At 42.0% G+C, this 16,067-nt stretch overlaps 1 protein-coding gene across 2 annotated transcripts in view; it reads left to right on the forward strand.

Moving 5' to 3' along the window:
• The first annotated feature begins 2,579 nt into the window (after positions 1–2,579).
• The window catches only part of LOC140496019 (insulin receptor substrate 2-A-like), a 105,442-nt gene continuing 91,954 nt past the window's right edge, over positions 2,580–16,067 (forward strand). For both annotated transcript variants that reach the window (XM_072595451.1, XM_072595452.1), the window contains exon 1: positions 2,580–6,213. In XM_072595451.1, the coding sequence (XP_072451552.1) occupies positions 2,610–6,213 (3,604 nt within the window). In that variant the 5' untranslated portion in view covers positions 2,580–2,609. The remainder of the gene's footprint in view (positions 6,214–16,067) is intronic.

Genomic DNA, 16,067 nt, shown 5'->3' on the forward strand with positions numbered 1-16,067 from the left:
CAATATAACACCATCCAATAATCACACCCTTGCCAAAGGCAAATTCAGCAAAACAGATTTCCTTCATTTATTGTCTTTTTCAGTCCAGAAGAAACATGAACAGAATGAATCTAGCAGCAGAGAGAGTGGGCTCAAGCTTTTGTAACAGCAGAGAGAGAGAGATGTATCTAGCAGCTTCAACTCCAGAAACCCCAACTTCAGCAATTGAAAGCAAAACTGTGTGAGCCTGACTCCATCCACTCATGTTTCTTTTGTCTAATTTTAAAAAAAACTAGAGCTATTTACTCTGCTTTCAATGGAGCAGATACCTTGGCACCAGGTTTACAATACAGCCCTTCAAGAGAACCAAGACAGCCAAATCTCTCTTAAACACATATCGTCACAGGATCAAGTAGTTTACTTCTTCATTACTTCACAGTGCAAAACGGAGTCTCTCTCTTTCAGGATTTGGCCAGAGGTCAAACTACTGGTCTATTCACTGTTAAGGATAAACATCAAAGTGTGCCAGGCCACATACATCCTGCATTACTGCTTTCCTAAAAGCTTCCTCCAGGTGATGTTAAACATCTAAGAATAATGCTTCATCTTTTTTTTGGGGGGGGGGAAGCAGGTGACATAAGATATAGATCAGATAGAGGTTTTCCTGATCTTGATTAACCTGAAACTGTACAACTTCATGGTATGTCATCAAGCTTGAAGAATCCTGGGAACACACATACCTGATTGTTTACTACTATTTAACCATAGATCGATCTTTCAGGTTATGTGGCAAATACTTACTTCTCATAGGTTGTAACTATTCATGGGTATTGATTGTTTTTATCAAACCTCATTTTTGTCATTGAAAAAACAAATAAGTGATATCATGACATACAAGTTGATATAAGGACTGACTGTTACACTATTTGTGTTGAAATATGATTGCTATCACATAATTTTTTTGTGCGCATAGGATAACTAATGCGTTTTCATCAATCCATTGGTTAGTTTCCCACTTTGGAGAAGGGTCGTTTGTCCTTGAGGTAAACGAGTGAAGCAATATTTCTTTAGTATTGCATTTATGCACACATTTTAGGAGTTAGGAATATGGCTCTTATTCAGTAAGATAACCTTTATTTTAAGAATCACAGATCTGGAAAAAAAATTCCAGATGGTTTATCTTATCAACCTAGTGTTTCTTTAAAAGAAACACTCGGGAACAACGGCTTATAAATAAGTGCTGTCCAAGACATATTTAAAGTTATCAATGAATCAATAATGTCAGAACAACTCGTGTAAAGGTAACACCCATTTATCCACCCTTTTCCCTGTTAGTAGAAGGAAGCTTAAAAAAGCGTGAAAAAAAATTCAGAGTAAGAATATACAATAAGCTGTGGTTAGTAATGTAGACATGATTCATCGTCCTGATTTCTAATAGATCAAAATACGCAGGCAGGGAGGCGACAGCATCTCTTTTTCATTGCATACACGCACCAAATGCTTAATCATCTTGATTTTTGGTGTAAACAACACATGCATGCGGAGGGGGTGGGAGAAATCAGCACGCTTGCGCTTGCACTGCTTTCTGGCAAATGCAGTTTTCTCAAAGGATTCCCTTCCGCGGAAAAGAAACGTGTTTGTCAACTACAATTCCCGGGTGGGCTTATCACAGTGTGTCGTCCTATTTATTCAAACAATGCACCAAACAAAATTAAACCGAAATATATTATACAGAACAACTTAATTAAAACTATACATAAAGCGAGAGATGGTGATGATGATGCTACGCTACGCCCCACCAATTGATAGTTAGTTCTGCACCCCTCACACCACATTTGTTTACCTTTCATTCCCTCCATTAAGTAAATCAGTCGTCGATGGTAAGAGAAATGGGTACGTGCTGGATGAATATGAATGAGGGAAGTTTTTTTTAAATGAAACGTGTATTCAAGCTTCAACATCGCCACTTGCCTCATGGCCAACAAGAAGCGAAATTGCACAATCTGAAACTGATTTACACAATACCTCGCCCTCATCAGCAAAGCTTTGCGGGTCCAACTAACTTGGCACAGGGAGAGGGTTAAGACACACAGAAAAGATACACACCAGACACAGGTCCCGCCCTCCTCTCAGGCCATTGGCGCGTCACGCGCCCTCACGGAAGCGTCCCGCCTTCTCCCATGCCTAACTGGCCGTCGGCGCTTGACTGGCAGCTCACCTGGCGGAAAGCCCGCTTGTAATTGGCCGGTACTCTTGTCCGTCAATGGCAGCCTCCGCCCTCCCGCGTTAGGACCAGCGAGTACGGTCCGCTCCATTAAGGGTACGTCACAGGTTGTTTTTTTTACCGTGATTGAGAAAGGGGAGTGTGTGTTTGTGTGTGTGAGTGAGTGAGTGTAGATGTGTGGGGTTGTGGGGGGAGGGGAGGGGTAAAATCGGTCCATTTAGATGTTTGTTTTCTCAACGGGCAAGTCAGAGAGATGTTTACGGAGCCAGAGCCTTGACGTGAAGAAAGAGAGAAAAACACCCCACAGACAGCCGCGCGGTGAAGAGGTGGCGGGGTTTCCTTCCATCCGCAGGCGGCGGCGGCGGCGACGGCGGGGGAGGGGGTTGGGAGGGAAGCACCCGGTACAATGGCGAGTTCGCCCAATTATTACCACCAGGAGCAGTTATTACTACACCGGCACTACAACAACAGCGGGGACAATGAAAACGACCGACGCGCCGGGGATACGGCTACGAGGAGAAGAACGACGGCGACCAGGACAGTAACAACAACAACAACAACAACGGCGGCGGCGCCAGGATTATTACCAGCAGCGTCGTCGTCGTCGTCGTCAACGGTTAGAAGCGGGCACGCGACGACGGAGCTGGCACAGCGCGAGATTCCGGTCGATCAGCAGCCCCCGGCACGGCTGGAGCGGGGGATTAACGTTACACAGCCTTGCAATGTGCGCGATGCCGCCGTCAGCGACCACCACAACAGCAGCAGCGCGCGCGAGCCGGCGGTTGGCTCCATGCAGCGCGAGACGGTTGCCCCCGCGGGGCGCGAGGTCTCGGCGGCAGCGGCGGCGGCGGCCAGCACCACCGCGACCGCCACCACCTCGACCACGATGGATTGTTACGAAGACGTGAGGAAGTACGGCTACATGAGGAAGCAGAAACACGGCCACAAGCGCTTCTTCGTCCTGAAGGGGCAGAGCCACCTGGGTCCGGCCAGGCTCGAGTACTACGACAGCGAGAAAAAATGGAGAAACCGATCGACCGCCCCCAAGAGGGTCATCCTCCTCTGTCAGTGCTTTACGGTCAGCAGGCGAGCCGATGCCAAAAGTAAATACCTCGTAGCCCTGTACACAAAAGATGAGTACTTTGCCATGGTGGCAGAGAACGACCAGGAGCAAGAGAGCTGGTATTTGGCCATAAGTGAACTAATGAATGAAGGGAAGAAGGCACCGCTGGAGCCCGACGAAGTCGAGAACTATAGTAATTTAACTCCAGGCACCGTCTTCAAAGAAGTGTGGCAAATTAATGTGAAGCCCAAAGGGCTGGGGCAAACCAAGAACCTGACGGGGGTGTACAGGTTGTGTCTTTCTAGCAAGATGATCCATTTTGTTAAAATCAATTCTGACGTGCCTTCTGTGCATTTGCAGCTGATGAACATCAGGAGGTGTGGTCATTCTGAGAACTTTTTCTTCATTGAGGTTGGCCGTTCTGCCTCTATTGGGCCTGGTGAGTTGTGGATGCAGGTGGACGACTCGGTAGTGGCTCAAAACATGCATGAGACGATTTTGGAGACAATGAGAGCTTTGAAAGCTTTTACTGAGTTTCGTCCCAGAAGTAAAAGCCAATCCTCTGGAACAAACCCCATATCATTTTTGACTCGAAGACATCTTGGTAATTTACCACCAAGTCAGACTGGATTGCAAAGGCGCTCCAGGACTGAGAGCATGACTAGTGCCTCTGCATCAAGAAGTGAAGCATATCGTTTTCGAACATCCAGTGAAGGTGAAGGTACAATGACACGACCTTTTGGATCTGTAACTGGAAGTTTAATCCACTTAAATTCCGCAAGGATGGGCATAAGCAGGGGTGACGGAGGTGGACGATATGTAAAGCCGCCTTTTGGTCCCTCGAACCATAGTCGGTCGGTGTCTCTGCCTGTGACATACCTACCATCTACAACAAGCCCTGTAAGTGTTTCTTCCAGCAGTGGACATGGTTCTGCATCTGATCCTCTTACACGACCATCTAGTTCATCCATTTGTGGTTCTCCAAGTGACGGTGGATTTATTTCCTCTGATGAATATGGATCAAGTCCTGGGGACTTTAGATATTTCCGTGTACGGAGTAATACACCAGATTCACTTGGTAACACGCCACCTATTCAAGAAGAAAACTGCTTGTGTGATTATATTTCAATGGACAAACATTTAAATGCTGTAAATCATGAAGGCAGAGCAAGAGATGATTATGTGGTTGCTGAGAAAGGGTACAGAAAGAGAACCCATTCTCTGACCAGTTCCGGTGCCGTCGTAATGCATCAAAAAACAACACAGACAACTTCATCTTTGGATGAGTCTAATGTTGATTCAAATGGTGTGGTTATTAATAGCCAATTGTCATGTTCTGCCTCACCAAAGTTGACCTGTAATTCTTACCATGAAGATTACAGTGATGTTGAAATTGGGCCATCAGTAAACCAAAACCAAAGTAAAGCAGGAGGTGATGGTTATATGCCAATGATGCCTGGTGTTGCATCTGTTAGCCATAATAGAAGCCACGATTATATGCCAATGAATCTTAAAAGTATTTCTGCTCCAAAACAAATTGGTTCTTTGTCACCAAGTCAAATAGACTCCAGGGGATACATGGTGATGACCCCCAATGATAGCAGCTCTCCAGTGCGATGCATGTTTACGGAGTACAGTTCTAAACTCGGGAGCAACAACGAAAAATTATCTAGTGAATATATGGATATGTCCCAGAGAAATCTGAATACACAGAAATTATCCAATGATTGCTTCTATAGTTTCAGTGGACCTGATGCTTCTAAATCCTACAGCTCATATTATTCGTTGCCTCGATCATTCAAAACTCCTTCAGAGGAAAATAGTGAGCATGATGAGTATGTTCCTATGTGTTCACCAGGAAAGTTGATGTATGGTGAAACATCAGTGTTTACTGGCACTATTGGTAACAGGGGTTTAGTTCATGATACTTCTCAATCTTCAAGGACACAAAGCCAAGATGAGCGTGTTTTACAGAAAGGAAAGGTTGAGAGACCAACAAGATTGTCCCTTGGTATGCCAGAAGTAAACACTTTGCCAAGACTGTTTGAGCATAGTTTGCTGCCAGAGCCAAAAAGCCCAGGGGAATATATTAACATTGCTTTTAATGAAAAAGCTAGTAATACACCATATTCTCTATCAGCTGAAGGCTCCCCCTCTTCACTTGGCTCCAGTAGTGAACACCGAAGGTCTCCGTTGTCAGACTACATGAGTGTTGATTTAGATGTACTATCACCAAAGCCAGGTATTCTTTCCTCCAATCCTTTGACTAGTATGACCATTGCTTCAGGTTCTAGTATAACCAGAAGCCAGCCAAATGATGCCTACATCAGTGTTCCTCTTGGTGCCACAAGTGTCAACACACCTGCTGAGGTGGATGATTACACAGAAATGACATTTAATTTGGCAGTAACAGCCTCTCATCCTGTTTCACCCAAGTCGAACAGTGTAGAGGTGACAAGCCCTACAGCCATTGTGAAGAGGTTGTGCATTATTGATCAATATCCCAGTATAAATACATTTCCTGCCTCCAAACCTCCCTCTGATGCCAGTCACGGTCCGAAGGTAATCCGTGCTGATCCACAGGGAAGAAGGCGGCACAGCTCGGAGACATTCTCATCTACGCCCACAATGGCACCCTCTTCTCCTTTTTTTGCTGATGGTGGCAAAAGACATAGTTCTGCTTCATTTGATAATGTTTGGCTTAAGCCAAATGACTGCCTTAGTGATGAGCATCGGAGTACCATGTGCAGAAATACGTCTGCTGGATTTCAGAATGGATTGAACTATATTGCATTGGACTTGAGGGAAGATCACGGATGTTGTGAATCAAATGGAAGTGTGCAGACTTCAAATCCCCTCCAAATTGCCAGCAGCGCAGACTCTAGAGGTTATGCCAGCATAGACTTTACCAAATCAGATGGGCTGAAATATGCATCTACAACTGAAGGTTTGTTCTGTTTTTTGTTTTCTATATTTCAGGTGATCAAAATGCAAAGTTGTGTGAGGCTAAGAAATATTAACTGGACACCTAAATGGTAGGTGGAGGTTTTGTAGTGACTTGGTAGGTTGTAGGAAGTGAAAAAGTAGTTTTTCATCCTGATGCACTTTAAACCTTATTTATAACGTTAAATACTATTTTTGATGGGAGGGGCTAGTATCAAGAGGGAAGAAACTAAATTTTAACTTTCTCCTGTGCTAACAACATTTTCTTTGCCATTACTGACCATCTTTTTTTTTGAAATAATTTTCTGGAAGTAATGAATTAAACTTAATTTGTTATGAGTGTGTACATTATATAAATGAATGCACTATGTGCTGATACTGGCTGTGGGTTTAATGTGAGTTTGCATGACTAGTTCATTTTTCTGCAATGCATACCTACATTGGCACACTGGACAGCCCCTTTGGAGTTTGCAAGAGCAAGCTGGAGATCTAATTGTGGTTATATTGTTCTTTGTGGAAGTAGTAAGAGTGAATAGTTACAGTTAACAGGAAACCATCATTACATGTTTCATATCTTTCTGGAATCATTACTTGCAGTAGTGAGGGTGTGATAAGTAATTTTAAACTTGTGAAGTCAGGTAAGTAATGTAATGTGTTTGCAAATGTTAGAAATACTCTTCAATATGTACTGACACTGGTTTCAGAGACAAAAGTTTGGTGGTCTGCAGGTGATTTTGTGATTTTCAAGGAAAGTAAGCACATGTTGACTTTAGATACTTATTTCAAATTAATTGACCATATTTTAGTAAATAGTTTCATTTTCCAGTGGCTAGCCAAAAAGGCATTTAACCCAAAATGGCAGGAAGAAATTGCTTGTAGCCATATGTTTCACATAAACAAATGAAAAAAGCATGGTCTTGAAAATGTGGATAGAAGATTGTCATACTGTTGCTTTTTTTTAATGCTCTACTTATTCAAGTTAAAATTAGTTGCTGTGACATTTTGAAGCTTTGACATATCCATATTTTCAAGATTTGAATAAAGTTCTGATTTGTATAAATGACTGGGATTCTTGGGTAACTGCAGACTGTTGCTAATGAGATGTGTTTCTGTTAACTTTTTTAAAAAAAAATCTATTGTCTGCTGAATTAATTGTTGTCTGGATCATGTTGAAAAAGCTGACTTGGCAATCTGTTTGCTTATTGATCCATGAGCTCAAACTGCATGAAGAGGTCAAAAGCTGTGGATTTAGTGATAAATAAAAAGAGAGCAAATGTTGCATAATTTCTCAACTTATTGAAACAGTACGTGCATTAAAAGAGGAGGGTTATGAGTTGTCATGTACAGAGATGATTAAGGTGAAATGTTCAGTTTTCTTGTTAAGAATTTTTAACTTATTCTTTCAATATACTTTTAGGTATTTTTATTATAGAAAAACTTTATTCTACTTTGTCTAATTTTTAAAAACTGTATATAGGGCTGTTTAAATGCTTGACACATCAGTATGTGTTTCTGTAGAAGGGAGGCAAATTATGAAGTCAGTGTCATAAAGCTTGATGTGGTATTGCTTTCTGGCTGTGAATAATACTATTTGACAACAAATATATCATTGTTTTATCAACCTGGTGGAAGGCTGAATTTAATTTGAATATGTGAATAAGTTTCCTACTTTTGGAATCTTGTATCCAGTAGCATTACATAATAGATGTCTTTGAGTTAATCAGCATAATGGTTGAAGAAAAGGTGAATTTGAAAAAAAAAGTTTCCTTTATTAGAAATGATTACTGAAATGCAAAGATTTATTTCCCCCTTTTTATTAGTACATGGCAAAAACAAGTGATTGAGAGGATAAGTGAATGTTGATTATGAGCAAGCAAATGACATTTTAAAAAAAAAAGACATTTTCCTGCAATTGTATAAGGCGTTGATGAGACCACATCAGGAATACAGTATAGAGTTTTGGTTTCAACTTCAGAACTGGTATTATTAGAGGCAGTTTAAAGAAAGTTAATTCTACTGATTCCGAGAATGAAAGGAGTATCTTTTAAGGAAAACTTTGAGGAATGGAAGCGAATAGAGTCATAGAGATGTACAGCATGGAAACAGACCCTTCGGTCCAGCTCGTCCACGCCAACCAGATATCCCAACCAAATCTAGTCCCACCTACCAGCACCTGGCCCATATCCCTCCAAACCCTTCCTATTCATATACCTATCCAAATGCTTCTTAAATGTTGCAATTGTACCAGCCTCCTCCACTTCCTCTGGCATCTCATTCCATATACGTACCACCCTCTGCGTGAAAAAGTTACCCCTTAGGTATCTTTATATCTTTCCCCTCTCACTCTAAATCTATGCCCCCTAGTTCTGGACTCCACAACCCCATGGAAAAGACTTTGCCTATTTACCCTATTCATGCTCCTCATAATTTTGTAAACCTCTATAAGGTCACCCCTCAGCCTCTGGCCCAGGGAAAACAGCCCCAGCCTGTTCAGCCTCTCCCTATAGTTCAAATCTTCCAACCCTGGCAACATCCTTGTAAATCTTTTCTGAACCCATTCAAGTTTCACAACATCCTTTCCATAGGAAGGAGACCAGAATTGCACACAATATTCCAACAGTGGCCTAACCAATGTCCTGTACAGCTGCACGATGACCTCCCAAATCCTGTACTCAATACTCTGACCAATAAAGGAAAGCGTATCAAATGCAGCCTTCACAATCCTATCTACCTGCAACTCCACTTTCAAGGAGCTATGAACCTGCACTCCAAGGTCTCTTTGTTCAGCAACACTCCCTAGGACCTTACCATTAAGTGTATAAGTCCTACTAAGATTTGCTTTCCCAAAATTTATCTGAATTAAACTCCATCTGCCATTTCTCAGCCCATTGGCCCATCTGGTCAAGATCCTGTTGTAATCTAAGGTAACCCTCTTCGCTCCACTATACTTCCAATTTTGGTGTCATCTGCAAACTTGCTAACTGTGCCTCTTATGCTCGCATCCAAATCATATATGTAAATGACAAAACGTAGTGGACCCAGCACTGATCCTTGTGGCACTCCACTGGTCACAGGCCTCCAGTCTGAAAAACAATCCTCCACCACTACCCTCTGTCTTCTACCTTTTGAGCCAGTTCTGTATCCAACTGGCTCGTTCTCCCTGTATTCCATGAGATCTAACCTTGCTAATCAGTCTCCCATGGGGAACCTTGTCGACCGCCTTACTGAAGTCCATATAGATCACATTTACGGCTCTGCCCTCATTCTTTGTTCTTTGTTGTCAAGTTTGTGAGACATGATTTTCTCATGCACAAAGCCATGTTGACTATCCCGAATCAGTCCTTGCCTTTCCAAATACATGTACACCCTGTCCCTCAGGATTCCCTCCAACAACTTGCCCACCACCGAGGTCAGGCTCACTGGTCTATAGTTCCCTGGCTTGTCCTTACCACCCTTCTTAAACAGTAGCACCACATTAGCCAACCTCCAGTCTTCTGGCACCTCACCTGTGACTATCAATGATGCAAAGGTCTCAGCAAGGGGTCCAGCAATCACTTTCCTAGCTTCCCAGAGAGTTCTAGGGTACACCTGATCAGGTCCTGGGGATTTATCCACTTTTATGCATTTCAAGACATCCAGCACTTCCTCCTCTGTAATATGGACATTTTGCAAGATGTCACCATCTATTTCCCTACAGTCTATATCTTCCATATCCTTTTCCACAGTAAATACTGATGCAAAATACTCATTTATTATCTCCCCCATTTTCTGCAGCTCCACACAAAGGCCGCCTTGCTGATCTTTGAGGGGTCCCATTCTATCCCTATTTACCCTTTTGTCCTTAATGTATTTGTAAAAACTGTTTGGGTTCTCCTTACTTCTATTTGCCAAAGCTATCTCATGTCTCCTTTTTGCCCTCCTGATTTCCCTATTAAGTATACTCATACTTCTTTATACTCTTCTAAGGATTCAATCGATCTATCCTGTCTATACTTTTCATGTGCTTCCTTCTTTTTCTTAATCAAACCCGCAATTTCTTTAGTCATCCAGCATTCCCTATACCTACCAACCTTTCCTTTCACCCTAACAGGAATATACTTTCTCTGGATTCTCGTTATCTCATTTCTGAAGGCTTCCCATTTTCCAGCTGTACCTTTACCTGCGAACATCTGCCGCCAATCAGCTTTTGAAAGTTCATGCCTAATACCGTCAAAAATAGTCTTTCTCCAGTTTAGAACTTCAACTTTTATATTTGGTCTATCCTTTTCCATCATTATTTTAAATCTAATAGAACTGTGGTCGCTGGCCCCAAAGTGCTCCCCCACTGACTCCTCAGTCACCTGCGCTGTCTCATTTCCCAAGAGTAAGTCAAGTTGTGCACCTTCTCTAGTAGGTATATCCACATACTGAATCAGAAAATTGTCTTGTACACACTTAACAAATTCCTCTCCATCTAAACCCTTAACACTGTGGCAGTCCCAGCCTATGTTTGGAAAGTTAAAACCCCTACCATAACCACCCTATTATTCTTACAGATAGCTGAGAACTCCTTACAAGTTTGTTTCTCAATTTCCCTCTGACTATTAGGGGGTCTATAATACAATCCCAGTAAGGTGATTCTCCCTTTCTTATTTCTCAGTTCCACCCAAATAACTTTCCTGGATGTATTTCCGGGAATATCCTCCCTTAGCACAGCTGTAATGCTATCCCTTATCAAAAATGGCACACCCACCAACCCCCGCCCCCCGTACACATTAGTACATATCACTCTATTAAAGGCCAGTTCTGCTCCTTCACAATCTACAGACCCAGAAAATAACACTGTCTTATTCCTCCACAAACACTGCCCCAGGTTAAATTAATTGTTGTGGCTTATATTTTAAGTTTAATCAAGAGACATATCTCCAAAAGCATATAATCAAGAAAGAACCTACTCTACTCCCTTCTGCAGATTCTCTGTGTCCACACTTAAGTTAATCGTTGTTTTATCTGATTCTGTGCTGTGAGCCCAACAGTTCCTCCAAGATCAGTTGTGAATTTCACTGTTTGATCATTTTCCCAGATGCACTCCGATGTCCAGCAATGCATGAATTCAAACATCAAAGGTGTTCCCCCTCCACCTCCCCATGTGCTTCCTTTGTCTGTTCTTCTCCCTTTTAAAACTACTGTTGTTTTGACTTTTTTTTTCCAAAGTTCCAAAGCAATGCAACAGCAATCTTGAAATATATAAGATCCTGGGAAGAATTTAGAGTGAATGCCACAAAAATGATTTTTCCATTTGTGGGAGAGCCTGGAACTATGGAACAAAGCTCATATTTTAATGCTTAAAAATGTGTTGCTGGAAAAGTGCAGCAGGTCAGGCAGCATGAAAGGAATAGGAAAATTGATATTTCGGGCATAAGACGAAGGGCTTACGCCTGAAACGTCGATTTTCCTGTTCCTTTGATGTTGCCTGACCTGCTGCGCTTTTCCAGCAACACATTTTTAAGCTCTGATCTCCAGTATCTGCAGTCCTCACTTTTTCCTCATATTCTAATGCTTCTATTCAAGACTCTGAGAAATTTCTCTGACAGTTGTTGATTTGTGATGCTCTCCTCGGAAAGCAGTCAAGATCATGTCACTGTTTTTAAGGCTGAATTAAATTCTTGATTACAACAAAAACAAAGGACGGGGGAAGGAGGTAGGAAAGTGAGGTGAGATTTTAGTCAGATCAATCATGTTCTTATGGAATAGCAGAACAGGCTTGAGGAGCAGAATGGGTACTTTTCTGATCCTATTTCATATGCTGTCATGTTCTTCATTGATTGTGGTAGAGAACTCCTTTTTTGGTTTACTGGTCAACTGCATGTTAGAACAAAGATACTAACAACATAAAAGTAACATGCAATTACATAGTGCTTTAAGAATCTCAAATTTGAAGTCATAATCCGACTAACATAAATACTTACACTGCAATAATGGGAGTGATTATGTAGAGATTGGTCAAATATTTGGGTGGTAAAGATGACCTTTCGAGGAGAAGAGGTAGATGGAGATCAGTGTGCAGAGACGTCTTGAGCAGGGACACAGGAATGTGGCTGGGAGAAAGGGGGCAACAAACCTTCAGTAAGAACAGTCTGCTGGGAATCTTAAAGGGCTTGGTGCTTGGAGGAGATGGGGTATGATAATGAAAATATTTGGACATGAAAATGAGAGTTCTTTTACATTGGAGTGTTAGACAGAAGAACAGGTCAGCCAGGCCACATTGTCGCAAAGCCAGACTTTGTGCAGAATAAAACTACAGGGAGCAAAGCATTTGATAGTGAAGTTCATTGTATCTGGAGTATGGGAACCTGAAATTCATTAAATATTGATTTTCTTAGTTGTTAGAACACTGTTAATGGGTATTACTACATGAGTTTTGTATTTTGTAATTTTACTTAAAGAATTTCTCATGACTTGTATCATATGATCTTCTAACGTACAAACTTATAACTAATACTGTTACTTATTGTAGATTGCTCAAAGGAAAAGTTTTGTAAAGTACACCTATGTGCTGTACAGATATCATAAATGTGCACATAATCTGATTTTCAAAACAAAGGAAGACAATATGGATTGGACTCTTGAGATCTTGTGGTTATTACATATCTTCTGTACTTCAGCACCCATCAGTTTTTGATTCATTATGGGCAAGGAGCACGGTCACCAGCATATTAATGACCAATTATATTGGTCCACTGAAAACACTGGGCATCAAAGGTTGAGCAAATCCTGTAACGAGGCACAAACATTATTCTATCTGTTCCTCGTTGCCAACAATTTTTGACTATTCCTCCATCCTAGTCAACATGAATAAATCTACATCGATGAGCATATGTTTTTCAAATTTACTTAATTGATGTGCTGTGTTGAGCAATGGTGTAATATCTTTTTTAGCTTTGTCTTTTTAAACCTGTGGCTTCGTTTGGCAGTTTTATGTTTCCTTCCATGTTGGCCTGGAGTTTTTGCTGGGGTCAATTTTTGCACTGTGGTTTTGACTGTTTTTGGCCTGCAAAAACATTTTTAAAACATTAAGAACACTTGTCTTCAATGGGGTTTATTTTTTCTGAAATTGAAGTGGTACTCACTCCCTCTGTGTTGATCGTGTTTTTCTTTCACACTCCGATTCTTTCTTCCTGATGTGTACAATCCCTCATTTTGAATCATTTTCATCATTTATATAAATGATTTGGATGTGAGCATAAGAGGTATAGTTAGTAAATTTGCAGATGACACCAAAAGACAAAGCTAAAAAAGATATTACGCCACTGCTCAACACAGCACATCAAGTAAGTAAATTTGAAAAACATATGCTCATCGACAGCAAAGAAGGTTATTTCAGATGACAACGGGCTGTTGATCAGATGGGCCACTAGGCTAAGAAGTGGCAGATGGAGTTTAATTTAGATAAATGTGAGGTGCTGCATTTTGGGAAAGCAAATCTTAGCAGGACTTGTATACTTAATGAAAAAGTCCTCGGGAGTGTTGCTGAACAAAGAGACCTTGGAGTGCAGGTTCATAGCTCCTTGAAAGTGGAGTCACGGGTAGATAGGATAGTGAATGGCAGGCGATGATCAGTGGTGTGCCGCAGGGATCAGTGCTGGGACCGCAGCTTTTTACAATGTACATTTAATGATATAGCTGAAGGTATTAAAAGTAATATTAGCAAATTTGCTAATGACACAAAGCTGGGTGGCAGTGTGAAATGTGAGGATGTTAGGAGAATACAGGGTGACCTGGACAGGCTAGATGAGTGGACGGATGCATGGCAGATGCAGTTTAATGTGGATAAATGTATGGTTATCCACTTTGGTGGCAAGAACAGGAAGACAGATTGCTACCTTAATGGAGTCAAATTAGGTAAGGGGGCAGTGCAACGAGATTTAAGTGTTCTTGTACATCAATTAATGAAAGCCAGCATGCAGGTACAGCAGGCAGTGAAGAAAGCTAATAGCATGCTGGCCTTCATAACAAGAGGGATTGAGTATAGAAGCAAAGAGGTCCTTCTGCAGCTGTACAGGGCCCTGGTGAGACCGCACCTGGAATATTGTGCGCAGATTTGGTCTCCAAATTTGAGGAAAGACATTCAGGCTATTGTGGGAGTGCAGTGTAGGTTCACGAGGTCAATTCCTGGAATGGCGGGACTATCTTATGCTGAAAGATCGGAGCGACTGGGCTTGTATACGCTTGAATTTAGAAGGCTGAGAGGGGATCTGATTGAGACATATAAGATTATTAAAGGATTGGATACTCTGGAGGCAGGAAGCATATTTCCGCTGATGGGTGAGTCCTGAACCAGAGGACACAGTTTAAAAATAAGGGTTAGGCCACTTAGAACAGAGATGAGGAGAAACTTCTTCACCCAGAGAGTGGTGGGTGTATTGAATGCTCTGCCCCAGAAGGCTGTGGAGGCCAAGTCTCTGGATACTTTCAAGAAAGAGTTGGATAGAGCTCTTAAGGATAGTGGAATCAAGGGTTATGGGGATAAGGCAGGAACAGGATACTGATTGAGGATGATCAGCCATGATCATAATGAATGGTGGTGCTGACTCGAAGGTCAGAATGGTCTAATCCTCCACCTATTGTCTGTTGTCTATTGAAGAAAGCCTTTGGTGTGCTTTCATTTATTGGTCAGAGTATTGAGTACCGGATTTGGGAGGTCATGTTGCGGCTGTACAAAATATTGGTTAGGCCGTTGGTGGAATATTGTGTGCAATTCTGGTCTCCTTCCTATGGGAAGGATGTTGTGAAACTTGAAAGGGTTCAGAAAAGATTGACAAGGATGGTGCTAGGGCTGGAGGATTTAAGCTATAGGGAGAGGCTGAACAGGCTGGGGCTGTTTTCCCTGGAGCGTTGGACGCTGAGGGGTGAACTTAGAGGTTTATAAAACTATGAGGGGCATGGATAGGATAAATAGACAAGGTCTTTTCCATGGGGTTGTGGAGTCCAGAACTAAAAGGCATAGGTCTAGGATGAGAGGAGAAGGATATAAAAAATGACCTAGGGGGTAACGTTTTCACTGAGGGTGGTATGTGTATGGAATGAGCTGCCAGAGGAAGTGGTCGAGGCATGTACAATTGTAACATTTAAAAGGCATCTGGATGGGTATGTGAATAGGAAAGGTTTGGAGCGATATGGGCCAGGTGCTGGGAGGTGGGATTAGATTCAGTTGGGATATCTGGTCGGCATGGACGAGTTGGACTGAAGAGTCTGTTTCCATGCTGTACGTTTCTATGACTATATGATTAATTGGGTATGCTGCTCTCCTTATTTCAACAGTTTTGGAGTAAGGTGATGTAGTGTAGAGCGCACTACTCGGAAGATCTTGCCAAACTCCCACATCCATAAGGTTGAAGTAGGGGGAAAATGTGATGCACCGACCAGAAGTACAAGTAACAAAGGAGTCACTAGGGCTTTGCTGACAGGATAGCTCTGACTTGCAGGCTGCATGTTGAACTTGCACCATAGTCTGGTTATCTTCTAAACTTTAAAAATTGCAAAAATACTCTTTATTCATGGAAGCAAGTCTTTATATGCATACTAAGTTGGTAAAGCAATTTGGTTCTGTATAGTCTTTGCATATGAAGAAGATTGGGTTTGACTTTCTCTACAGTTGGCAACAAGCCCAAAGCCAGTTCTTACTTATGCAGGATACTATTTACATGTATTTGAGGCATTGGGAGGGTCTGATAACTGAATGGACCCCCATTGTACTTTGGTACTAAGGCCCTAGATGGTGGCCATGGCAGCAGCTGCCCCAAGCTTTAGTGTGTCCCTTAGGACGTTGGAATGTCCCTTAGGACGTCTGTAATACTTAGTCATAGATTCACACAGCAC

Source organism: Chiloscyllium punctatum, chromosome 25, assembly GCF_047496795.1.
Source record: "Chiloscyllium punctatum isolate Juve2018m chromosome 25, sChiPun1.3, whole genome shotgun sequence".
In the NCBI taxonomy this organism is placed as follows: Eukaryota; Metazoa; Chordata; class Chondrichthyes; order Orectolobiformes; family Hemiscylliidae; genus Chiloscyllium; species Chiloscyllium punctatum.